Source organism: Ziziphus jujuba, chromosome 3 (assembly GCF_031755915.1).
Source record: "Ziziphus jujuba cultivar Dongzao chromosome 3, ASM3175591v1".
Classification (NCBI taxonomy): domain Eukaryota; kingdom Viridiplantae; phylum Streptophyta; class Magnoliopsida; order Rosales; family Rhamnaceae; genus Ziziphus; species Ziziphus jujuba.
Genome location: NC_083381.1, coordinates 25,795,664 through 25,823,449, shown reverse-complemented (window position 1 = coordinate 25,823,449; position 27,786 = coordinate 25,795,664). Strand labels below are relative to the sequence as shown.

Sequence of the window (27,786 nt, the reverse complement as noted above, 5' to 3'; positions counted from 1 at the left end):
TAAATAAATAATAAATAATAAATAAGGGAAAAAGAAAAGAAACAGGGAGAAGCCATGGAAACCTGGGATCAAGATTTGAAGCTTATAAACCAATAGTCATATCCAACCCGGTGAGAAAAAAAAAAAAATCCCTTTTTTAATTTCAACAATAAGTTTTGATTTTTTTTTTCTTCTATTATTTTATTTTTATTTTTTCACAAAACCTCAAGCTTTCCTTTCCCATGACCGAAATCAGATTTTTTTTTAAAAAAAAAAAAAAAAACAAACATAGAAACTCATATACAAAAAGTACGTTGGCAAAAGAAATGCAAACCCATCAAAACTTCCAATCCGATTGTCTTTTCTGTTTTCTTGAAAATTCTTATTTTCTGATAGATTGAAGAACTTAGACAAAAGAAAGAAATGGAGAAATCGCGTGGTTTGCGCATGAGTGAGTTAAGTTTTAATAATTATGAGCAAGTTATGTGTAATTAAACGATGTATCATGTATTTTGGCTATTGGATTAAATGATTTTAAAAAGAACGATTTGGATTAAAAGAACAATATAGACAAGGATCCAAAAATTATAGCGAAGGATTCCATACATTTCACTATCATTTTTTTCAGTAAAGATATTTGTAACTTTCAAAAATAACTCATCATTATCAACAATTTCTGGAATCTCATTTAAAATTTGTATCACTTCCCCCACACTACAACCAAGTTATCTTTACTTTTATAAGTGTTACCCTTATTTATTATGGCATCAAGTAAAGAATTTAATTTGTTGAGATAGCTCATCCCTACTCCAACTTTTTAGAATCTATTTTCCTCTTTGTCTTTCTCTATCAGAAGTCCAATTGTGTTATTGGAGAATGACCTTGAAGCAATTGTCTTATCCCATTTATTTTTAAGAAGTGTGTCTATTGAAGAATGGTAAGAAGAAAAAATGGTTGGAGAATTTGGCTGGAAAATTTTCTTATTTTTAAAGAGAAGGGTCTGCTAGGCTAGGGCTCAAAGCCAGGAGATAATACTTTGAAAATTTGAAGGGGAGTGAAGAGGTACTAAAGCCTGATTAGCAAGAACAAAAACAGCAAACTTATAACACCCCATCCCGAAGTACACCGGAAATTTCTCAAATTTGACTAAGGTTGATCGGATTTGACCGTCGTTGTCAGAGAAGGGGTCAAATGTTGATTTTTTGCTCCTGATGAAATTTTACATTGACCAAGGTACCGTTAAAAAGTACACGTTGTCACGAGTTCATAGACTAGTAGCACGTTGAAAACAGAGCTACGGTTTGAAAGTTATGAGCAAAACAAGTTGAGGTCCAAACTATCCAAGGGGTTCCGGAGTTGACTTTTTGTTCATGCAAAGTTAAGCTTTGACTCATGCATGGTTGTGAAGTACTCGTCGATACGAGTTCATAGACTAGCGGCACGTCCGATTTGGACATGTGGTTTGAAAGTTATGGACCTGTAGAGTTTTCCAAATACAGTATTATTTTAATATTATTTTTAAATATGTAAACAGTATACCATGTGTGACTTAATAAAAGGTACCATGTGTCACAACGGTAAGATGCTAACATGTCAACTATGATTAAATACCATATTATTTTATTATTATTCTATACAATAATATTATTTTAATATTATTTAATTATTTTATTTTATTTTCTTGTTATTTTATTTTCTTTTTTTCTTTTTTCTTTTTTTTCCTTCTCCCCACGTGGGAAAAAAAAAGGGAGCTCCCCCCCCCCCCCCCCCCCCGAACCTTCTTCTTCTTTCTTCTCCTTTCTTTCTTCTCTCCCTCGGGTCCATCGACCTTCATCATTTCCAGCCACCCATTGCTCAGATGCGCCGGCCATAGGCATAGTCCAACCGCCGGTGAGCTTGGCTGTCAAATTTGGTGGCCAGTCAGCTGGCGACGAGCCCAGATCGGGCGGTGGAAGTGGCGGCAGCAGTCTTTCTCTCTCCGGCCAAATCCGCCGTGTTCTGGCGCACCCAAGCTGCACCGACCACACCAACCAGCAGCCCATCATGTGAGCTTCATCGAAGTGTGATCTGCTCACCGGGGAAGCCATTGACGCACTGGGAAACCGCCATGAAAGCCGGCGGCAGTAGCCCATTCGGTCACTGGATTCCCATTGTTTCCGACTGTGTTCTCGGTCCCTTTCCCTTAATTTGTATCCTCTGAAGCTAATGGTGACCTTCGTTTGCTCCAATTCGAGCTCCTTCATTGCGTACAAAGGAGGGGCAAGTTGGCAGCGGCTTCCGACGAAAATTCCAGCCACCGCCGGCGGTTTCAAGCCAATCAAAGGTCAAAATCGTATTCTCCATATCCTTAGCTTTGCATTGATATCTTGTTTGTAAATTATGGATGTGTATTTGAGAAGCTGTTAATTTTTTATTAAATTATTAAATTAAATATGAAAAATGGAGATTTAAATTACACTGTATATTATATATATATATATATATATGTGTGTGTGTGTGTGTTTTTCTGTATACATGTGAACGGGGATATTGATAAATACATGCATTATATATATATATATATACCTGTGCGGTAATGTATATAAATACATGGTGATATGTGAATATGTATTGAGATGTGTGAATGGGTATATATATGTATAAATATGTATTGTTGAAGCCTTTGTTTATGCATATCAAAATGTATGTATACATAGGTATCTGGACATTGCGCTTGTTAAATTGTTTGTTAAAAGTTTTACCGTGTATATATATTTAAATGTGTGAAAATCTAAATATATATATATGTGAATATATACATAGATAGCTATGGATATCTTATAATAAATTGTATTGCTATATCTCTAATGTATTTCTGTATCTTTACTTGTATGTGAAATTGTATGTGGCCTTGATGATAATTTTGTTATAAATTGAATTGAAGGTTTGAGAAGAAAAAAGATAATTATTTTAAATTATTGTGATCAAGAATATCCGTATATTTGATTATTTATTATTTATTATTATTGTTTATGTATTTGATAAATGCATATGAATTGGATTATATTTTATCTAAATTTAATATTTTATAATATTACGAAATTATAGTTTTTTTTAGGATGCACCAATACACATACCGGTGTTCTGTACTGTATATGTGATTATGATAAGTGCGCAAGTTGTAATGTCTCCCGTGAGTTGCCATCGGATCGAGGGCAGGCAAGTTTGATATTGGCCATAAGCTGCCCCCCTCCATGGCCGGGATGACGGTTTAAGCAGCGGCGCTGTCGGGACGCCGAAGCGATCATATGCAAGTTTCTCTCTTTAACCTCCTGTCAGTCGGTACTCGAGACACTGGGTACCTTCGAGCACCACTGGTATATAGTATGGTGCATCAAGTATTTTTTTTATATATGTTCGTACATATATTTGTGTGTTATATTATTTGATATTATACTGTATATACCGCACCATACGGAGGCGGTGAACAAATGTGGTCCATGTAAAGCTAGCCTCATAACCATGTTGCCTACAAGTCCAGAGGATCGGACGGCCCATATAGGCAACCACCCTGGTTTGTATTGATAGCAAAGTACCGGCGATAGCTGGAATCATGGATCACATAGCATGTTAGAAGGTATCGGATGTATCTCCATTGCGAGCGTGCATATTTCATTTTATGCTATGAATTTTAAGATATGATTTTATGCATTTATGTTATGTTATCTATTTGTGATTTAATTTCTTACTAATATTCTTAATCGATGTTATTAAATTCTTATTACTATTACTTGTATTTAATTATTTATTTAATCATTATTATCACTGTTATCGGGATTGTTATTATTATTATGATGATTGTTTTTATTGTAATTCCAATTTCTATTATTATCATTATTATAGTTATAGTTGTTATTATTGATTATTATTTTTATTAACATTATTATGAGGTCTTTAATTTTAATTTTGTTATTATTTTTATTATGATTACTACCATATGGTACCTTCGGATAAGTATCACAGCCTACGGGCAAGAAAGATAGCCATCGAGCAAGTATAATAATCCTTGGACAAGTGGTAGCCTTTGGGTAGGTGAGATAGCCCTCAGGCAAGTTACATTAATAGATGTATGGGAATATAACAGTCCTCAGGCAAGTTACATTAATATATGTGTGGGAATATAATAGCTCTCAGGCAAATTACATCAATACCATCATCATTAAAACATTTGTTATAGTTTTTTTTTTCTTGATTGTTAATGTGATGTTGCTTTACCTTTATTTCTATGTTAAGCATTGGTATATTTGTAAAACGATATTTAAAGTGTATTTGACATGTGTAGCACTAAGTGGGTGGTGTGGGAGGACGAGAATCTATGATGGTATATTTTAATTGGTTATTTACTAAATTAATTCCATTATATGCCTTTTATTTAATTTGTTTTCGAAGTGCTACCATTTGTGGAATTAAATTGAAGTAATGTGGGAGGAATAAGTGGATGTATGTAGAAGTGTGTTTTCAGTGCAGGAAATTTGTAGTAAGTCCAACCCTTAGGGGAGGTTCTGCCGGATTTTCCATTGGAAGGTCCGGTAGGGTTTCCCTGGGATTAGGGCTTGTCTAGGGTTCCTGTCAGGACCCGTCCAAAATTCCTCACCGGAACCCTAGACAAGCCCTGATTCCAGGGAAACCCTACCAGACCTTCCAATGGAAAATCCGGCAGAACCTCCCCTAAGGGTTGGACTTATCACAAATTTCCTGCACTGAAAACACACTTCTATAAACACCACCTTATTCCTCCCACATTACTGCAATATAATTCCACAAATTTACAGCACTCCAAAATAGCAGTAAATCAGTGCATAATTAATAACTAAATGTCCAATACAGTCTACAGAGCATCATACAAATAAATATGGAATTAATACAATGTCAGATAAAGAAGGAATACAAGATGAAGAGGAAAAAGGAAAGAAATTCTTGTTGGACTTTCGGCAATGAACTGAGACGTCGGGCTCGCTCCGGACGATCAACGTCTCCCCAACCTTGTACCTAGGAGAACAGAATTTAAAAATATGAGATGCTAATCATCTCAGTGAGTGACCCTATCTACTGTACAATTATAATAGTAACGAAAATTATAGCACATTTGAATAATTAACAATAAATGAGTAAATAAATAATAATTAATTGAAAATAATATTTTCTCTCAAAACCCTCACGGTTCATTCAGTTGGAAAAGTTCCCCTTTTAAAACATTTTCGTAAAACCCAATCTTTTATGTCCCACAAATCAAGTAATAATTAATTTAATAAATAATTAAATAATCTAAATACCAATAAAATGTAATGAAATATAATAAAATAAATTTGGAATACTTGCATTAAAGAAATATAACATAACGAAAAAACTTTCAATATATCTAATTCATAAAATTTGATTAAATGAATTAAGATAAACAGTATTAAACAGTATCAAAAATATAATTTAAATAATTATAAATAGATGATAAAACAAATTAAATGCACTTAATTTAAATATGATTTTAAAACCTTTAGGGTTTGAAATTTCTATCTGAAAATTTATACTTGACGCACCAAGCCATATACCAGTGATGCCCTCCGATACCCAGCGTCCCGAGCACCATCCAGTGGGAGGTTAAAGAGAGAAACTTGCATACGGTCGCTTCGGCGTCCCGACAGCGCCGCTGCTTAAACCGTCATCCCGGTCATGGAGGGGGGCGGCTGATGCGCATTATATAAAACTTGCATGCCCTCAGTCCAATGGCAACTCACGGGAGATGTTATAACTTGCGCGCTCATCCACATATACAGTACAGAACACCAATACTGTATGAGTGCGTCTAAAATAAATAACCAAATTTTATTATAAAAAGATACGCAAACTTTTCCAAAATCCACCGTGGGAATTATAATATTTTTCAAACTCAACCTCCCACATTTTTCTTTAACATTTCCAGTACAAATCCACCGATAACCATATACAAATAATTTTTCTCGTATCCCAAAGTCCATCAAATAATGTTCCACGGGCATAATTATAAAATTTGAAACCACCAATTTAAGCCAATATTTTCACTGAAATATTTAAAATCAAATCATGCCCAAAAATAATATTAAAATCCAAATACAATTAATTAATGAAAACACCTTACTCATGCGTAATAAATACAATTAAACCACAATAATAATAATCGGGAATTTCTTAATAACCCAAACTTCCGTTTAGCATCAATGGGTATATATATATAAAATAATATTTTTTTTTCCACAATTAACTTTAAATTCCATCACATGAGCATAATTCTAGATATCAAATTAATACAAAATAAGTATAATTAATCACCCCAAAATGGTTTTAAAGGTGGGTCACTCACCTGGAATACGCAATTGAACCACGATCCATCATAGGATCGATTCGTCAATCCACACGTGCTCCTAAAATAACAATTTACACACAGTCAAATAAAATAATATTTTATTCGGATAAATAATACCCGGTATCCGGGGGGACTAACACAACGTTAACCAAAATTGATGAATAATATAGCGAATCGAAGCTTGAGTGACGAGAATTACGAATCTGGTCTTACTTCCCAGAGATTGGATCGGTGGTGGCCGGAATCTCGCCGGAAAGCTCTCGGCCTTTAGAGCCACAATTCTCCTAAACCATCACGAATTGGAGGAAAAGGACACTGGATCTGGGTTCAGGGGGGTTGGAATTAGTGGGGAGGGACCGGTCGTGCAACTGTGTACTTGTCAGAACTGGATTTTCCGGCGAGCCGCCGAATCCTACTGGAAATCATCATCGCCGGTGGCGCGTCTGGTGGCTGGTGGCCGAGATTTTTGGGATTTTTGTAGATCGAGGGGAGAGGGTTCCAATGGGACCGGCGGTGAGGCAAATGGAGGCTAGACGGCGAAGATATTTGGGTTTGAAGATTTTCGGCCCCTCGTCGGAAAATACTCCGATCCCGGCACGTCGGAGATCGGGTAGCCGTGAAATTTGGTGGGCTGGCTGAAAATGAGGAGGTGGTGAGGGGTGGCTGTCACGTGTGGCCTGAAAATGGCCGAAAAGGGGTCAAACGGCGGTGGTCGGTGGTGGAGGGGAAAAATGGCCATCGCCGGAAAACGCTCCGATCCCGGCGCGTTACTGGCTGGTTGGCCGTGAGATTTGGGTGGCCGGTCGGAATTGAGGAGGCGGAGACAGTGGGGTGGTTCATGTGGCCTTCCGGTGGCCGGACGATGGCCAACCGGTGGTGGTCGATTTTTCTCCCCCTCTCTTGCTCTCTCCTCCTTCCCTCTCCTCTCCCCCCCCCCCCCCCCCCTCTTCTCTCCCACCTCACCGAAGAAAAACCATGTGGGTGCCACTGTGCACTCACAGGAACGGCTGAGATCGGGACACATGGTGTTTCACTGTTCATCGATTCAAAAATATTAAAATATTATGATATTCGAAAAATTTTGCATGTCCATAATTTTCAAATCACATGTCCAAATCGGATGTGCCACTAGTCTACGGACTTATATCGAAGAGTACTTCACAACCATGCATGATCAAAGCTCAACTTTGCATGAATAAAAAGTCAACTCCGGCATCCCTTGGACAGTTTGGACCTTAAATTGTTTTGCTCATAACTTTCAAACCGTAGCTCTGTTTTCGATGTGCTACTAGTCTATGAACTCGTGACAACATGTACTTTTTAACGGTACCTTGGTCAATGAGAGATTCCATTAGGAGCAAAAAGTCAACATTTGACCCCTTCTCGGTCAACGACGGTCAAACCCGTCATCCTTGGTCAAATTTGAGAAATTTCCGGTGTACTTCGTGACAGGGTGTTACAGTTTCGGTGAGGAATTTTAGATGGGTCCTGACAAAAATGTACTAGAAAAGAAATCAAAAACTAAATATTAAACTTGGAAAATGCAAAAGTAGAGAAAAGGGAAAGAGGAAAGATGGAAACAGGGACAATGTATAAATTTTATGTCGGACAATGGGCCATGCTGCATGCAGCACATGACCTTGAAACGTAAAATATCTATTGTGCTCCCAGGAACACAACTACCTCTCTCACAAATGGGTAAGATCCATATGGACTTATTTACATTTGAAGATTCCATCAAATTGTAAGAGTAGGGAGTTGTGTTTTCGAAAGCACCAGAAATTTGTCCTTTGATAAGGAACGAAAAGTAAGGGAATAGAAAAAGAATAGACAAAGACATATTAAGCTTATTTAAAAAATACACTGCATAGATGTTTTTATGGAAATCCAAAGCTAAATCAACAAAACCACAAAGCAAATCCTCCAACTCAAAAATCTTGTAATTTAAGTGCTACCATCGCCTCGTTTGAAGGATCAATCAAAGCTGTAAAATTTTAAGGGATATCTACCTTTTACCCTTCTAATCTATTTTTTATTAATATAAAAAATAAAAATCATGTAGGATTCACAGTCAAACCATTTTATTGGAAGAAAATAGCACTCATCCTAGAGAGCAATGATTTTAGAATGTTTCATCTGGTCAAACTCTTGTTTTAGAATGTTTCATCTGGTCAAACTCTTGTCTTCCATAATTTTCCATTTCAAGGAAAACTATGCATGATAACATATATATATATATATATACACGGCACAATTTTTTTTTTTTCTTCAAAATGTCATGGCATTGATAGGTTTGTTAATCCTATATTTTAAGAGAATGGTTTTTTTTTTTTTTTAAATAGATGTCTTGAGGAACGATTTAAATTATACAGTTTTTTCTATAATAAAAAGGTTTATGCAATTAATTAATTTTAACAAAAATTAAAGGTTTCGTATATAATTTTTCAAAGATATAATAGTTAAAATGCCCCAGTTAATCTCCTAGTTTTTTTTTAAAATTTTTTTATTTTTTATTATTTACAAAAATTTTATATTCTTTTCCATATCATTGTCTTGAATTTATTCTAGTCTAAATATGGGTGTTAATCAAATAGTTTATATTAGTAGTTTTGATATTTTAGAAAAGATCGAGGAGAAATTTAAATTTTAATTACCTTTGTCTATGGATTTATGTAACATCCCGTCTCGAAGTACACCGGAAATTTCTCAAATTTGACCAAGATTGACCAGGTTTGACTATCATTGACAAAGAAGGGGTCAAATGTTGACTTTTTGCTTCCGGTGGAATTTCACATTGAACGAGATCCCATTACGAAGTACACATTGGCACGAGTTCATAGACTGGTAGTACGTAAAAAACGGAGCTACGGTTTGAAAGTTATAAGCAAAACAAGTTGAGGTCCAAATTGTCCAAGGGTGCCGGGTTGACTTTTTATTTTTGGGGATATGAGCTTTGACTCATGTACGAATGTGAATTACTCATCACTACGAGTTCGTAGACTAGCGGTACACCTGATTTGGACATTTTGTTGAAAAGTTATGGATCTGTAAAATTTTTCAAATATAGTATTATTTTAATATTATTTTTAAATATGTAAACATTGTGCCACGTGTGACTTAATAAAGGGTGTCATGCGTCACAATGAGGAGATGCCACATGTCAACCATATTAAATACTATATTATCTTAATATTATTTTATTATTTTGTTATTTTATTATTATTATTATTATTTAAAAAAAAATTTCTTTTTTGCTCACGTGGGGAAACACCCACGAAAATTTCTTTCTTTTTCTTTTCTTTTTCTTCTTCTTCTTCTTTCCTCCTTCTTCCTTCCTTCTCTCTCTCGGCTTCACCCCGTTTCTCTTTTTTTTCGATCATATGAAGCCACACGCGCCTGATGGGGAGGAAGAGGGGAAGATTCCGGCTAGCAGCCGGAAAATGGTGGCCAACCGTCGCCGGATACGGCTGGATCTGGCTTCGTTGCAGGCGACGACAAGATTGGCTCCGTCGGCAACCCAGCCACCACCCGGCCAAATTAATACTCCTTTCCACTTATTTTGGACCTCCAGAGCTCGATTTTGAGGTCCATTCAGCTTAATTTCCTACCATTTGCGAGACACGACAAGTTGAAGTTTGGCCGAAAGCTTCCGTTCACTTTCTGGCCACCTCCGGTCGAGTTGCGTCCAACGGAGATCGGTAACGTATTCCTCATCTCCTTAGCTTTTTGTTGATACCTTATTTACGAATTTTGGACACCGTTTGTGTTAAACCTCCCGGGTACCGAGTATTATTTATCCGAATAAAATATTAATTTATTTGATCCTGTGTAATATTGTTGTTTTAGGAGCACGTGTGAGCCATAGAATTGATCCTATGGAGGATCTTGGTTGGAATACGTGCTCGAGGTGAGTGACCCACCTTCCAAATTATTTTGGGTTGGTAAATTGTATATATTTTGTATTGATTGTATATTTGGAAATTTTATTTCCTGTGTTAATTATTTAGTAAATTTCTAATTGAAATTTTATGCCAAAATTGAAGGAAATTAAATTATTTGTGTATTATAAATATTTAGGGTTTTAAGAATTTTCTTGAATTTGAGGTTTAATTCAATAATTATTGTATTTTGTTATTGGAATATTTTATAATTAGATATTTGAAAAATATGTTTTATGTATTTGATATTAAGAGAATTTCCATCTAAATTATATTGCCAATGCATGTTGTTTTAATTATGTTTGGGTGCCAAAAATATATTTGGGAATTAAAAAAAATTGTGATTTCAATTTCCTTTTGTAATTGTTATGTTTATCATGTGATTAAATTATATTTTGAAATTTGAGGAATTGAAGGAATATTTATTTTAAATTATTGTTGATTTCATTGATGGATTTGAAATTGATGGAATTTATATGGATGGATTTACGCTGGAGATATTAAAGAAAAAATATGAGATTGTGAATTTGAAAAATGGTATGATTCCCATGGTGAGTTTTGGAAACATTATTATTTTAAAATAATATGGTTATTTGTTTTAGACGCACTTATATAGTATTTGTTTTCTATACTGTGTATGTGGATGAGCGCGCAAGTTATAATGTCTCCCGTGAGTTGCCATTGGACCGAGGGTAGGCAAGTTTGATGTTGGCCATAAACTGCCCCCCTCCATGGCTGGGATGACGGTTTAAGTAGTGGCACTGTCGGGACGCCGAAGCGACCGTATGTAAGTTTCTCTCTTTAACCTCCCGCCGGATGGTGCTTGGGACACTAGGTATCGTAGGGTATCACTGGTATATAGTGTGGTGCATCAAGTTATTTTTTCGATACGAATTTCAAACCAAGATGCTTTAAAATCGTATTTAAAATTAAACGTATTTAATTTTTGTTTTATTGTTATTTCAAACTAATATTTTCTAAAATGTATTTATTCATGTTTTTATCAATTATTTTAAATTGGTGTTTTAGAATTTTATTTTATCATGTTGATATTATTTATTTAAATTTTGAGATTGTAACATGAATTTTATTGTATTTTTTATCTATTTTAAATTGAGGTTTAAAATCTATTAAAATGTTTCCTTGATTATTTCATTGATTTAAACAATAAATTTTATAATTTATATACTGAGTTTATTTTTGTGTTATGCCAAATTTCTTTAATACAAGTTTATTTACGATTTTATTTATTTTATCTAGTGATGTTTATTCTAAATTTAATTATTGGATTTTTAAAATGTTTTCAATGTATATATTGAGTTCTAAATTAATATCTGTATTTATGTGCATTCTAAATTATTGCACTCCTTTTAATTTGATATTTCCTTGATTGTTTTTTTACGTAAATTTTATTGTGATTTTGTTTATTTTATTTATGACATTTTGTGTACAATTTAATAATTGTTATTAAAATTATTCTTGTTTCTTATTATACATTCTAGATCTTTAATTTAATGTATTTTATTTATAATTTATTTAATTAATCATTCTTTGATTTTTGGGGTACAATTATTGGGTTTTGTGAAAATAGTTTAAAAAAGAAAATTTTTCCAACTAAGTGAACTGTAAGGGTTTTTGAGAGAAAATATTATTTCAAATATTTATTATAATTATTTATTAAATTGTTTGATATTAATTAATTAAGTTTTTTTTTATTCTTATATTATTAATATTATAATTGTGTAATAGATTGGGTCACTCACTGAGATGATTAGCATCTTATAATTTTAAATTCCATTCCCCTAGGCCCAGGTTGAGAGACGTTGATCGTCCGGAGCGAGCCTGACGTCTCAATTCATTGCTGAAAGTCCAAGAAGCATTTCCTCCCTTTTTCCTTTCCATCTTGTATTACTTCATCTGCCATTTATTAATCTCATATTATTTGTATAATGCTCTGTATACGGATTGGACAGATATTTGTTTAATTGCTTACTGATTCCCTGTTATTATTTTGGAGTGCTGTAAATTTGTGGAAACAAATTGTAGTAAGGTGGGAGGAATAAGGGGATGTTTCTAGAAGTGTTTTTAGTGCAGGAAAATTTCGTGGTAAGTCCAACCCTTAGGGGAAGTTCTGTTGGATTTTTCATTGGATGGTCTGGTAGGGTTTTTCTAGGATCAGGACTTGTCTAGGGCTCTGATGAGAAATTTTGGACGGGTCCTGACAATTCATCTCTAATATATCCTTGGCTTTAGAGAGCTATAAAAAAGTCAAATTATTAGAGGGGTATGGCAGCTAAATTCCTAGGCAAAAGAGATGGAAAGTTTTAAGAATAAAATAAACAGTATTTCTACAGGCATAAAATTTTTTTACCAAAATTTTTTGTCAAATTTATTTACCAAAATGATGTGGCATAACCTTATTGGGTCATTTTCCATAAATCTTAGAGTATAATTTTTTTGTCAAATTGTCAAATACTAATCTTATGTCATTATTTTCTAAATAAATTTTAAGAAAAAAAAATAATACCTATATTATTATCCTAAAACAAAAGTAAGGTTATACAAGTCTCCTTTTGTAACACCCCATCCCAAAGTACAATGGAAATTTTCTAACTTTGACCGAGGTTGACCGTTGACCATTGACTTTGACCGTTGACCGTTGATCAAGGGGTCAAAAGTTGACTTTTTGATTTGGATGGAATTCTAGGTTGACTGAGGTACCGTTACGAATTACATGTTGGCACGAGTTCGTAGACTAGTAGCACGTTGAAAACGGAGCTACGGTTTGAAAGTTATGAGCAAAACAAGTTGAGGTTGAAACTGTCCAAGGGGTGCTAGAGTTGACTTTTTATTCATGCAAAGTTGAGCTTTGACTCATGCATGGTTGTGAAGTACTCATCGATACGAGTCCGTAGACTAGCGGCACGTCCGATTTGGACATGTGGTGTGAAAGTTATGGACCTGTAGAGTTTTTCAAATACTGTATTATTTTAATATTATTTTTTAAACGTGTAACAATGTGCCACATGTGACTTAATAAATGTAACCATGTGTCACCATGATGAGATGCCACATGTCAACCATGCTTAATACCATATTATTTTATTATTGTTATTTTATATAATAATATTATTTAATTATTTTATTTTATTTTCTTTTTATTTCTTTTTCTCTCTTTTTCTTTTCTTTTTTTTCTTTTCCCCCATGTGGGAAAAATGCCCAGCCACCCCGAAGCCTCCTTCTTTCTTCTTCTTCTTCCTCTTTCTTCTTCCTTTCCTTTCCTTCTTCCTCTCGGCCACACGCGCCGGCCACCGGTGAAGCCCAGTTCCCGGTGACCCTAGCCTCCAAGTTTCCCGGCCAGACGCTGCCGGATGCGCCCAGATCGGGCCGGTGAAGTCGGCGGTGGTGGGTTGAATTTTTCCGGCGATTCTCGCTGTTTCCGGCCAACCCAGCTCACCCCATACCTCTATTGCGCCATTTTAGGGGTTAGATTGCCCAAAATCCCCACCGTTTGAGAGATCCTTCAAGTTTAAACTTAGTCGAAGCTTTCCGGCCAAATTCCGGCCACCGCCGGTTGAATTGAGCTCAATGGAGGTCGGTAATGTGATCGTCATCTCACAAGCTTTCCATAGACATATAATTTCTCAATTTTGGTTAACGTTTGTGTTAGACCCCCCGGGTACCGGGTATTATTTACCAGAATAAAATATTAATTTATTTGAGATGTGTAATGTTGTTGTTCTAGGAGCACGAGTGAGTCGTGGAATTGATCCCATGGAGGATCTTGGATTAATTGCGTGCTCCAGGTGAGTGACCCACCTTTAAAAATATTTTGGGGTAATTAATTATATTTATTTGGTGTTAATTTGATATCTAGAATTTGCTTATGTGGTGGAATTTAATATAATTGAAAAATATGTATTATTTTATATATATATATATATATCCATTGATGCTAAACGAAATTTTGGGTTATTAAGAAATTCCCGATTATTATTTCATTGTGATTAATTTTATTTATTACACATGAGCGAGGTATTTTCATTAATTAATTGTATCTTGATTTTAATATTATTTTGGGCATAATTTGATTTTAAATATTTCAAGGAAAATATTGGTTTAATTGGTGGTTTAAATTTTATAATTATGCCCGTGGATTATTATTTGTTGAACCTCGTGTTACGAGAAATATTATTTGTATATTGTTATCGATGGTTTCATACCGGAAATGTTAAAAGAAAATGTGGGATGGTGAATTTAAAAACTGGTATATTTTCCACGGTAATTTTTGGAAAATCGGTACGGTAATAAGAAATTTAATAATTATTTTAGACGCACTCATACAGTATTGGTGTTATGGTTATATATGTGGTTAGCGCGCAAGTTATGATGTCTCCCGTGAGTTGCCATTGGACCGAGGGCAGGCAAGTCTTATATATTGCGCATCAGCCGCCCCCCTCCGTGGCCGGGATGACGGTTTCAGCAGCGGTACTGTCGGGACGCCAAAGTACCGTATGCAAGTTTCTCTCTTTAATCTCCCCGCCAGTCGGTGCTCGGGACGCTGGGTATCGGAGGGCATCACTGGTATATGGTGTGGTGCGTCAAGTATAAATTTTCGGATAGAAATTTCAAACCCCAAAGTGTTCAAAAATTATTTATTATATTTTATTACATTTTATTTATATTTGTGGCAGTTATCTATTGTTTATTAAATCAATTGATCCCTTGGTTTTTGGGAAATACAAATAACGGGTTTTGTGAAATGTTTTAAAAAAGGAACATTTCCAACGGAGTGAATAGTGAGGGTTTTGAGTGAAATTATTACTTTCAATTATTTATTATTTATTTATCTATTTAATTGTTGGTATTAATTAAATTCCTTTATTGTTATATTATTAATATTAAAGGTGTTCAGTAGATAGGGTCAATCACTGAGATGATTAGCATCTCAAGTTTTTAAATTCTGTTCTCTTAGGTCCAGGTTGGGAGACTTTGATCGCCCGGGGCGAGCCTGACGTCTCAGTTCATTGCCGAAAGTCCAAGCAACATTTCTTCCCTTTTTCCTCTCCATCTTGTATTACTTCTTTATCTGTCATCGTATTAATTTCATATTTATTTATAGAATGGTCTGTATACTGTATTGGACATTTAGTTGCTAATTATGCACTGATTTACTGTTATTCATTTGGAGTGCTGTAAATTGTGGAATCAAATTGTAGTATTGTGGGAGGAATAAGGCGATGTAATAGAAGTGTGTTTTCAGTACAGGAAATTTGTGGTAAGTCCAACTCTTAGGGGAGGTTCTGCCGGATTTTCGATTGGAGGGTCTGGTAGGGTTTCCCTGGGGTCAGGGCTTGTCTAGGGTTCCGGTGAGGAATTTTGGACGGATCCTGACACTTTTTGACTTGATGACTTTCTAATTTTTTAAAAAATGAATGTGTTAATTAATCCAAATTAATCCAATGGTGTGCACTGTATAATAAGTTTTTTTCTATGGTAAATAAATAAATTAAAGATTTGTTAATAAAGCAACTAGGTATTATTTATTATCAAAAGTTATATCAATATTGAAAAGTGTTTGAGTTTTTTTTTTTTTTTTTTAATGAGTTTTTAATTTTCTAACTTGTTTTTTTTTTTTTTTTTTTTTTTTTTTAAAATAAAGGCGATGTTACTTCATTAGGACAAAATAGGAGCAATATCCTTCTACAACAAAAGAGAAAGCCGTGCATGACCCTTTTCCAACCAAACCACAAGGAGAGTATAACAAAGAGCAAAATGAGTACGCCTATCAGATACCACATTGGCTTCTCACGTGTTATGCATGGATGATCAAGGAATCAAAGTTAGATGACTTTGGACTTTATCCAATATTCCACCGTATTATCCACGGCAAGACATTCCTTCTTCCCTTGAAAGCAACAAGAAAAGCCTGAAAACTTGCATAAACCTCGCACCAGAAAATAATAATAAACAATAATTGAAATTAACAAGAACTAATAGTTTAACAACATGAATTATAAATTTTAAAGATATGGTAAACAAATAAATTAAAGATGCAATTTGTTAATTAAGTAGGTGTTAATTATTATCAAAATTTATTACACTATTGAAAAGTGTTTGAGATTTCCTCCCCCGCCCGATAAAAGAGATTGTACTTCATTAAGATCTTGCAACAAAAAAAGAGAGCCATGAAGGCCTCTCAGCTACCATACTGGTTTCTCTGGCTTTATGCTGGATAATCAAAGAATCAAAGTAGCTGACTTTGGACTTTAATTATCCATTCCGCCGTATATTGGCCTCCACAGCAAGACATTCTCCCTTCCCCTTGAAGCAACAAGAAAGCCTGAAAATTTGCATTAAATGTGTATCCGCCTCGCATCCAAAAGCTAAAATCTAGATTGAATAAATGGCTCTTTTGGAAGTAAGCTAAAAACTAAATTAAACTAGTGATTTTGAGTGTATATAAATAAATAAATAATTACATTTGAAAAGAGAACGAAAAGACAAAGAATGAAAGAGATGTAACATGCCACTTAATCGTATAATTAGTTTTCTCACTTGCTCACTCAGTCGCTGCATGCTTGTTTATTTTTAAGCAAAATGCCACTTAATCGTATAATTAGTTTTTGTTTTTGAATAAAAATTGGTATAATTAGTTGAGAGAATTTTATTCGTTTAGTTTTCCGCTTCATATGCCATATAGATCTTTTTTTTGGCAGATGTCATATAGATATTTAAAATCAGTGTTTCTTGCACTTACTTACAAGTATCTTTTTTATCCTGTCCCCAAAAAAAAAAAAAAAAAAAATCTAAAAAAAATTAATTGTCATTTATTTCACCTATTTTTAATTAAAACAAAATCACTACCCTTCTAAAAGTTACAAAAACTAATATCGATTAGTAACTAAAAAATACTTATTGAAAACAAAGATAAGAGTTTTAAAATATCAATTAAAATTTTTAAATCTATATGTGGTAAAGAATGAAATTAAAGATGCAATTTACTAATTAAGGAGGAATTAATTATTATTATCAAGTTTTAAATCAATATTGAAAAGTGTTTTTTTTTTTTTTTTTTTTTTTTTGGGGAGCAGAACGAAAACATTTTATTAAGCTTGAGAATCAGAAAACGTAAGAGAAACTAGTCCCGCAGGTTGGTTTATTAGAACCCAATTTAAAGGCAGGTCACCCCTTAGGGGTCGAAAAGTGTTTCTTTGAGTTAAAAATTATTGGCTAAATAAATGACTCTTTCGGAATTAAGATAAGAAAATAGTGACTTTACGTACGAATGATATTTGAAAAGAAAAAGAAAACAAGAAAAGAAAGAAAAGAGAGAGTAATGTCACAGTGAGTCAAGTATAATAAGACGAAGTCAATTATTTAGAAAGCATTTCTCTGAAACACTACTGCTTTTTCTTTCCCAATCTCTTTCTTAATATTATATACACAATATCTTCAAAACAAACAGGTAGTGCGGACTGCAGAACCAAAATTCATTCTTTCTCTTCCTTTTCCACCATTATTGCTTTCAAAAAAAAAAAAAAAAAAAATGGATTCTATGTGTACCAAATACAGAAAGATCATGAAAGTTGTGAAGAAGAAGGATTTGGAACGACTTAATGAGGAGCTGAGAGGTATTGAAGGTGTAGCAACAGCTCTCGGAACCCATACGAGCACAGGGATTCCTGATGATGAAAAGAAGATCAATCAACGACGTAAAATATTCGGCTCAAACACATATAAAAAGCCACGCCCAAAAGGTTTTTTCCGCGCCGTATACCGACCTCTAGATGAATTTGCCATTTTAAATGATTTCGTGAACGTTGTTGCTGCCGTTATCCTTTTCGTTGCTGCCTACGGCATCGGTAGCTGCATGCCCTCTTCAGCTCGCAAGTCCAAAGCGATCATCAGCGGAGACGAAATCGAAGTTTTGAGAGGTGGAGAAAGCAAGAAGGTTTCGAAATCCGAAATCGTTGTGGGAGATGTGGTTTGCTTAAAGATCGGAGACGAAGTTCCAGCAGACGGCTTGTTCTTACGAGGGAATAATCTGCAATTAGAGGAGAGGGATAGTGAGATCAGTGGCCGTGCCGTACAAGTAGTTAACGAGGAGAATCCATTTCTGTTTTCTGGATCTCAAGTTGTTGACGGTTATGGTGGATGCCAGATGATGGTCACTTCAGTTGGCATGAAGGCGAAATGGTGCAAAATGATGAGGAAACCCAGTTGCGGTTCAAGTGATGAGAAAATTGACACGGTAGAAGATCAAGTATACAAGCTTACTTGTTCAATACGTAACAAGGTTGGTCTGCCAATTGCCTTACTCGGTTTGATAGCCTTCCTTGCCCGATACTTCACCGGGAATACCAAAAACGATGAAGGAAAACAGGAAATCATTAATGGTAAAATCAAGGTTGAATTTTGGGATTCATCATTGCTGGAATTTATAGCAACTGCTTTTATCACTGTGGTTGTCGTAATCCCAGAAAGCTTGCGATTAGGCGTGGCTCTTACCACTTTCTATTCAAAGAAGAGATTGATGGCTGACATGGAAATGGTGAGTGACACTTCTGTCTCCCGTTGTGAGACAATGGGATCTGTCACCACCATCTGTACCAGCAAAACAGGCATTCTCACCATGAACCGGATGGAGGTCAAAGAGTTTTATCTCGGCGAGCACTCTGTTTTGGAAAAAGAGGCTTATTTGACAAATGCTTCTACTCACGTTAAAAATTTGTTGAAAGAGGGAATCGCTCTGAATACGAGTCCTAGTACTCCAACTGATAAAGCAATTCTTTCATGGGCAGTTCGTGTCTTGGATATGGATATGGAAGTGAAATGCAGGTGTCTGGTTCTTCGTCCTGATCATCGTGATGATGAGGCTGATTTAAACATTAATTCGCAGAAGAAGAAACGAAGTGGGGTTTTGATGAAGAGGGAGGTAGACAACACAGTCCACGTTCATTGGAAAGGAGAAGCAGAGGCGATTTTAGAGATGTGTTCTAGCTACTACGACAATTCAATTTCTAGAAACCCCATAGATCTCGATGATGAACAAAAAGTTAAATTCCGACGCATCGTTCAACATATGACGGAGAGAAGCCTCCAGTGCATCGCTTTTGCACACAATCAAGTTGAACCGGTCGATGGATGTCACACACTGAAAGAAGATGGTCTGGTACTATTAGGACTGGTTGGCATCAAAGATCCATGCCGTCCAAAAATGAAAGCAGCCGTGAAAGATTGCCAGAATGCTGGAGTAGATGTCAAGATCTTCACCAGCGACAACATTTCCTCAGCAGAAGACATAGCCAGAGAGTGTGGAATACTACTCGATACAGATGATTAGGAAGGAGCAGTAATAACAGGTGAGGCGTTCCGAAACTACTCTGAAGATGAAAGAATGGAAAAAGTTGACAAAATCCAAGTCATGGCGAACTCATCTGCTAATGATAAACTACTAATGGTGAAAACATTGAAGAAAAAGGATGGCATTGTTGCAGTTTCTGGGAACAACTCAAATGATGTACTTGCGCTGTTGGAAGCTGATGTAGGAATCTCCATGGGGAACAAAGCTGGGACCGATGTCGTCAAGAAAGTCTCCAATATCGTAATCTTGGATGATAATTTTGCATCAGTGGCCAGACTTCTGAAATCGAGTATATGCATTTACAACAACGCACAGAAATTCATACAGTTTCAGCTCACTCTCAATCTTGCTGCTCTTGCTATCATCTTTATTTCAGCAGCTTGTGCAGGTGAAATCCCATTGGACTCCACCGATGTACTGTGGCTGAACTTGATTGTAAATACACTGGCTTCTCTGGCTCTTGCCACGGAGAGGCCCATCGAAGAACCCATCAAGAGGCAACCTGTTGGTAGGAAAGAGCCACTCATATCCAACATCATGTTGAGGAACCTCTTGGGTCAAGTTGTGTATCAGATTGTTGTCGTTTTGACATTACTGTTCAAGGTCAAATCGGTTTCTAAGAAGAGAAACACCTTGATCTTCTGTGCTTTCCTGCTTTGCCAAGTTTTCAATGAATTCAATGCAAGAAATCTAGAGAGTATCGAGAATGTGTTTAAAGGGATACACAGGGACATAGCGTTTCTAGTTTGTACTGGAATAACCATCTCTGCTCAGGTACTGTTTATGCAATTGTATTCGTACCAAGAAGATGGTTATTTTGTGATGTTGAACTTGTGGCATTGGGGTATATGTTTCGCATTTGCCATCATTTCTTGGCCTATCGATTGGATCGTCAAGTGCATACCTGTTCCGAAGAAACCGCTTGTAAACTATCTCTCGGATACGTTTAAGGTGGTGGCTCAATTTGGTATGAAAAAATAATTGAAGACTTAGTCAAATGAATATTGTGTTTGTGTTCTCTTTGGTTTTCTGTAATGTTGTTCTTTATTTATTTCGTGATTGATATTAATGTTTGTTTGTTTGGTTGGTTTGTATTGTGGGAACAGTTCATGATTTGACACTTTGTTTTGGATGGAAAATATGTTTATATATTTTTCATTCAGTATTTGTAAGTCTGTTTTGGTAATGGAATAACGGTTAGCTTTCAACCCCACCAAGCATTGATATGGCTTCGGGGGAAAATGGTTTTTATTGGAAAATTGGTTATTTAATTAAGATTATATATATATTTCTAGTAACCAAATAATGATAAACAAATTTGTCCCCAAAAAAAAAAAAAAAAAAAAAAAAAAAAAAAAAAAAAAGACAGTGGTATAGAAAATCGATGTGAAATTTTGTCATCCAATTAAAACGTGGTGTTTGTGTAAATAAATTATGGTTATAAAAGTGTGTTAATAGCTTTCAAATTTCATTTACAAACATATGGTAAAAATAAAAACAATTACTAATTAATAAAAAAAGACACTCAAATAAACTAATTAAAAAGAAATTGTTGTAAAATATAATTAACATAAAATAATAATAATAGATAAAATATTTTGTGCTATTAAGCTCCATAACTTTGCTCTCAAAAAAAAAAAAAAAAAAAAAGCCACATAACTATTTGAACCTGGATCCTCTGTTATGCTTATTATTTATTTATGTTTTTCCGCTGAAACTCTGCTATGTTTAATGGGTCCTTATTTATACTCTTCATTTAATCCAAGCCTTTTTTTTTTTTTAAATCATTTAATTTAATAGTGAGAATAAATAACATATATATATATATATATTATAATATGCATATGATCACGAAAACTCAACTCTTTACAGTTCGCATGATTTTTTTTTTCCCCTTATTTTCTTTTGTCTAAGTAGGGCAATTTATAAAAGATAGAATTCCATTAACCCAAAAAAAAAAAAAAAAAACGAAACAGAGAGAAGCCATGGGAAATCTGGGATCAAGATTTGAAGCTTGGAAACCAATGGTCATATCCAACCCAGTGAGAAGAAGAAAAAAACGGAAAAAAAAAAAAAAGCCCTTTTTCATTTCAACAATAAGTTTTGATTCTTTTCTTCTATTATTTTATTTTTATTTTTTCACTTAAAACCTCAAGGTTTCCTTTCCCATGACCCAAAAACAAATCCAAGGAGGAAAAAAAAAAAAAAAAAAAAAAAGAAACTCATATACAAAAAAGTAGGTTCGCAAAACAAATGCAAACCCATCCTCTTATTAAAAAAATAATAATAATAAAAGTAAAAATAAAAAGATGCAAAACCATCAAAACTTCCAATCTTGATCCAATTGGCTTTTCTGTTTTCTTGAAAATTTATACTTTTTTTGAAATTCTATCATTTTTGATAGATTGAAGAACTTAGAACAACACCCCCCCCCCCCCCAAAAAAAAAAAAAAAAAAAAGGAAATGGAGAAATCATATGGGTTGTGCATAAGTGAGTTTTAGTAATCATGTGCAAGTCATATGCAATTAAATGATGTATCATGTATTGATTAAGTGAATAGCATAGACAAGGAACCTAAAAATATGGCAAAGAATCACAAATATTTCACTATTGTTCCTTTCAGTAAAGATATTTGCAACTTTAAAAAATAACTCATCCTCATCAACAATTTCTAGAATCTCATTTAAAACTTGTATCACTTCCACACTACAACCAAGTTATCTTTACCTTATTTATTATACCATCAAGTAAAGAATTTATTTTGTTGAGACAGCTACTCCCTACTCCAACATTTTTAGAATCTATTTTCCTCTTTCTCTTTCTCTATTAGAATTCCAATTGTGTTATTGGAGCATGACCTTCAAACAATTGTGTTATCCCATTTATTTTTAAGAAGAAGTATGTTTATTGGAGAATGGTAGAAAGGAAAAAATGGTTGGAGACTTTGGCTGGAAAATTTACTTATTTTTAAAAAGAAGGGTCTGCTAGGCTAGGGCGCAAAGCCAGGAGATAATACATTGAAAATTTGAAGGGGAGTGAAGAGGTACTAAAGCCTGATCAGTCAGAACAAAAACAACAAAACGTATTAAAAAAAAAAAAAATGAAAAGCTATTACCAAACTTGGAAAATGCAAAAGCGGAGAAAAGGGAAAGATGAAAGAAAGAAACAGGGCCCATGTATAAATTTTGTGTCGGACAATGGGCCATGCTCTCACAAATGGGTGAGATTCATATGGACCTACTTACATGTGTAGATTCCATAAAGTTGTAAGAGTAGGGAGTTGTGCTTTCGAAACCACCAGAAATTTGTCCTTTGAAAAAGAACGAAAAGTAAGGGAATACAAAGAAGAATAGAAAAAGACATATTAAGCTTATTTAAAAAGACATTGCATAAATGTTTTTATGGAAATCCTCTAACTCAAAAATCTTGTAATCCAAGTGCTACCATCGCCTAGTTCGACGGCTCAATTATAGTTGTAAAATTTTAACAGATATGCCAACTTTTACCATTCCAACTTTTTTTTTTATTCATTAAAAAAAATAAAAATCATGTAAGATTCACAATCCAACCATTTTATCGGAAGAAAATACCACTCATCCTAGAGGGCAATGATTTTAAAATATTTCATCTGATCAAACTCTTGTTTTCCATAATTTTCCATTTCATGGAAATCTATGCATGATAATATGTATACATATATATATTTATGCGGCACAATAAATTTGTTTTTTTCTTCACAACGTCATGACATTGATACGTTTGTTGATCCTATATTTTAAAAGAATGGTATTTTTTTTCCCCTTTAAATAGATGTCTTGAGGAATGATTTAAATTATACAGTTTTTTTTCCATAATGAAAAGGTTTATGCAATTAATTAATTTTAAAGGAGACAAAAGGTTTCATGTATAATTTTCCAAAGATTAACAGTTAAAATGTCCTAGTTAATCAACTAGTTTTTCTAATGTTTATTTTTATTTTTATCATTTGCAACGATTTCCACCCTTCTTCATTTCAATGTCACAAATTTATGACCTTTTAAGTATGGAAATTAATCAACTAGTTCAAATTGGTAGTTTTTGATATTTTAGAAAAGAGCGAAGTGAAATTTAAATTTTAATTACCTTTGTCCATGGATTCATCTCTAATATATCCTTGGCTTTAGAGAGCTAGAGAGCTATAAATTAGTCAAATAATGAGAGGGGTATGGCTGCTGAATTCCTAAGTGAAAAGATATGGAAAGTTTTAAAAATGAAATAAACAGTAATTCTAGAGGAGGCATGACAGTTTTCTACCAAATTTATTTACTAAAATGGCATGGCATAATTTTATTGGCTCATTTTCTATAAATCTTAGAGTATATATATATATATATATATATTTTGTCAATCGTAGTACTGATGTTATGTCATATTATTTTCTAAATAAATTTTACGAAAAAAAATAAAATTGATACCTCTAGTACTAGCCTAAAATAAAAGTAAGGTTATCCAAGTCTTTTTGACTTGATGACTTTCTAGTTTTTTTAAAAATGATTGTGTCCATTAATTGGTGGGAGGTTGAGGAAGTGTCAGAGGATTTCATAAAAAGAAAGAAGAGTATTATTTGTTGGGGCAACGTGGCTTGGCTTGAAACTTCCAAGTTAATCCATGGGTGTGTGCCGTATAATAAGTTTTTTTTTTTAATAGTAAATAAATAAATTAAAGAAGCAGTTCGTTAATAAAGTAGCTAGGTATTATTTATTAGCAAAAGTTATATGAATATTGAAAAATGTTTGAGTTTTTTTATTTTTTTTTTTAATAACTTCTTAATTTTCTAACTTTTTTTTATTTTTATTTTTATTTTATGAAAGCGATATTACCTCATTAGGATAAAATAGGACCAGTATCCTTTTTACAACAAAAGAGAGAGCCATGAAGGACCCTTTTCCCCGATAAAAGAGATTGTACTTCATTAAGCTCTTGCAACCAAAAGAGAGAGCCATGAAGGCCTCTCAGCTACCATAGTGGTCACTCTGGCTTTATGCTGGATAATCAAAGAATCAAAGTAGCTGACTTTGGACTTTAATTATCCATTCCACCATATATTGTCCTCCACAGCAAGACATTCTTCCTTCCCCTTGAAGCAACAAGAAAGCCTGAAAAAGTTGCATTAAATGTATCCACCTCGCATCCAAAAGCTAAAATCTAGATTGAATAAATGGCTTTTTTGGAATTAAGCTAAAAACTAAATTTAACTAGTGATTTTGAATGCATATAAATAAATAAATGACATTTGAAAAGAGAATGGAAATAAAAAAGAATGAAAGAGATGTAACATGACAATGAGTCAAGCATAAGATGAAAAAGTTGATTTAGAATGTGAGAAAAAATTTCTCGTAAGCACAGCCATTTCTTTCCCAATCCCCTTCCGATTAAAATTATACACATAATAAATAAATGACATTTGAGTTTTAATAATCATGTGCATGTCATATGCAATTAAATGATGTATCATGTATTGATTAAGTGAATAGCATAGACAAGGAACCTAAAGATATGGCAAAGAATCCCAAATATTTCACTATTATTCCTTTCAGTAAAGATATTTGCAACTTTCAAAAATAACTCATCATCATCAACAATATCTAGAATCTCATTTAAAACTTGTATCACTTCCACACTACAACCAAGTTATCTTTACTTTATAAGTTCTACCTTATTTATTATACCATCAAGTAAAGAATTTATTTTGTTGAGACAGCTCCTCTCTACTCCAACATTTTTAGAATCTATTTTCCTCTTCTTCTTCTTTTTTCCCTCTCTATCAGAAATCCACTTGTGTTATTGGAGAATGACGTTGAAACAATTGTGTTATACCATTTATTTTTAAGAAGAAGTGTGTTCATTGGAGAATGGTAGAAAGAAAAAAATGGTTCGAGACTTTGGCTAGAAAATTTACTTCCTTTTAAAAAGAAGGAGGGAGCAAAGCCTGGAGATAATTGTAACATCCCGTCCCAAGTTGACCAGGGTACCGTGGCAAAGTGCATGATGCCCCGAGTTCGTAGACTAGTAGCACATCGAAAACGGAGCTACGGTTTGAAAGTTATGGGCAAAACAAGTTGAGGTACAAACAGTCCAAAAGGTGCCGGGAGTTGACTTTTTCTCGTTGTGTAATTTTGTTTTGAATCTTGTATGATTGTAAAGTACTCATCGATACGAGTTCATAGACTAGGGCACGCTTAAATCGGACATTTGGTTAGAAAGTTATAGACGTTTGAAGTTCGCCAGATACCGTAATATTTTATTATATCTTGCTTAAGTGCACAGTAATGCCATGTGTCAGCACCTTATTGGTCCACGTTGAATGAACAGTGACACAACGGTGGCTTTTATTTGTCAAAAATCTCGGGGAAGAGAGAGAAAGAGAGAGAGGAGAGAGAAAGAGAGAGAGAGAGAAATCGACCGCCCCCGGATTCCGACTGATTTTCCTGCCGATTTTCGTTACACGCACCGTCCCGAAGGAAACCTCTCCTCAATTCCGACCAAACCCCAAAATCTCACGACCGCCGGCCGCCGGCCGCACCCAAATCGAGGCGGCAAAGCTCGGAGGCGATTTTTCCCTCCACCGCCGTTTGACCCCTTTCCGGCCATTTTCAGGCCACACGTGCCAGCCACCCCTCACCACCTCCTCAAGTCCGGCCTACCCACCAAATTTCACGGCCACTGGACCTCCGACGCGCCGGGATCGGAGCTTTTTCCGGCGAGGGGCCGAAATTCTTCAAACCCCGATTTCTCCGCCGTCCGGCTTCCGTTTGCCTCACCGCCGGTCCCGTTGGATTCCTCTCCCCTCGATCTACAAATCTACAAAAAATCTTAGCCAACGACCACCGCACGTGCCGCCGCCCGCGATGGTTGCCGGCGACCGCAGTGGCTCGCCGGAAGTTACTGTTCCGGTGAGTACCCAGTCGCATCGCCGGTCCTTGTCCACTATGTTTGACCTCCTGAACCCGAATCCGGCATCCGTTTCTACCAATTCGCGACGGTTTGGGAGAATTGCAAAGTCGAAACCCGGAAGCTTTCCGGCGAGATTCCGACCACCTCGGGTCCAATCACCAGAAAGTAAGACCGAATCCGTGATCCTCATCACTCGAGCTTCGATTCGCTATATAACTCGTAAATTTTAGATATCGTTTGGTGTTCGCTCCCCGGGTACCCATTTGGGAGTTATCCGATTAAAATATTAATATTGTGGTTTGGTGTATTGTGGATGTTTTAGGTGCACGTGCGAGTAGCGGAGTCGATCCTACAGAGGATCTTGATTAAGATACGTGCTTAAGGTGCGTGACCCACCTTCAAATTAATTTTGGGAATTAAAATTGGTGAATATTATGTGTGATTTGAATATTTGGAATTTAAATTCTATGTGCCAAATATTTAATTGATTTATTGTGGAATTCAATTATTTATGAAATTCTTGTGGTTTTAACATTAAATTGGGCATGATTTGATTTTCAAATATTTCAAGGAAAATATTTGTTTACGTTGGTGACTTCAATTTTTATAAAGTATGCCCATGGAATATTATGTGATTTAATTATTATATTTCAAGAATTATTTATGCTATTGGGAAAATGTGGATATTTAAATTGGTAGATTTGAAAATCATGGAATTTATGATGTTGATTATAAAGAAATTGTGGAGAATTTCCGGGTTCAATTGGATGGAATAAACCCGTTATATTTATGGAAAATTTGAGATTTTGAGATATAAAATAAATATGTGGATTTTATGATTTTTAGATGCACCGTACACGTACTGGTGTTCTGTTTATATGTGATATGGTTAGTGTGCACACGGATGTGATTAGCGTGCAGGTGGGTGTGAGTAGCGCGCAGGTGATATTATGAGGTTGTCCTGTAGTTGCCATCGGATGAGGGTAGGCCGCCCCTCCATGGCCGGGACGCCAGTGAGCAGCGGCGCAGTGGGACGCCACGCGACCGTATGCCGGTTTCTTTCTATAACCTCCTGTCTGACGGTACCTTAGGACGCTGGGTACTGTTGGCGCCACTGGTATATAGTGGGTGCATCAAGTGATTTCAGAACTGGGATTTTAAAATAAATATTTTGAAACTATATTGGAATTAA

General features: G+C 34.9%; 2 protein-coding genes across 2 annotated transcripts; both read left to right on the top strand.

The window, feature by feature from the left end:
- Window positions 1-17,875: 17,875 nt before the first annotated feature.
- LOC107423080 (calcium-transporting ATPase 12, plasma membrane-type-like) lies at window positions 17,876-19,639 on the top strand. The gene has a single exon (XM_016032599.3). It carries the CDS (start codon window positions 17,876-17,878, stop codon window positions 19,637-19,639), a length of 1,764 nt encoding a protein of 587 aa, XP_015888085.3.
- Window positions 19,640-19,720: 81 nt separating this feature from the next.
- LOC132803169 (calcium-transporting ATPase 12, plasma membrane-type-like) lies at window positions 19,721-20,641 on the top strand. The gene has a single exon (XM_060815438.1). It carries the CDS (start codon window positions 19,721-19,723, stop codon window positions 20,639-20,641), a length of 921 nt encoding a protein of 306 aa, XP_060671421.1.
- The last annotated feature ends 7,145 nt before the right edge of the window (window positions 20,642-27,786 follow it).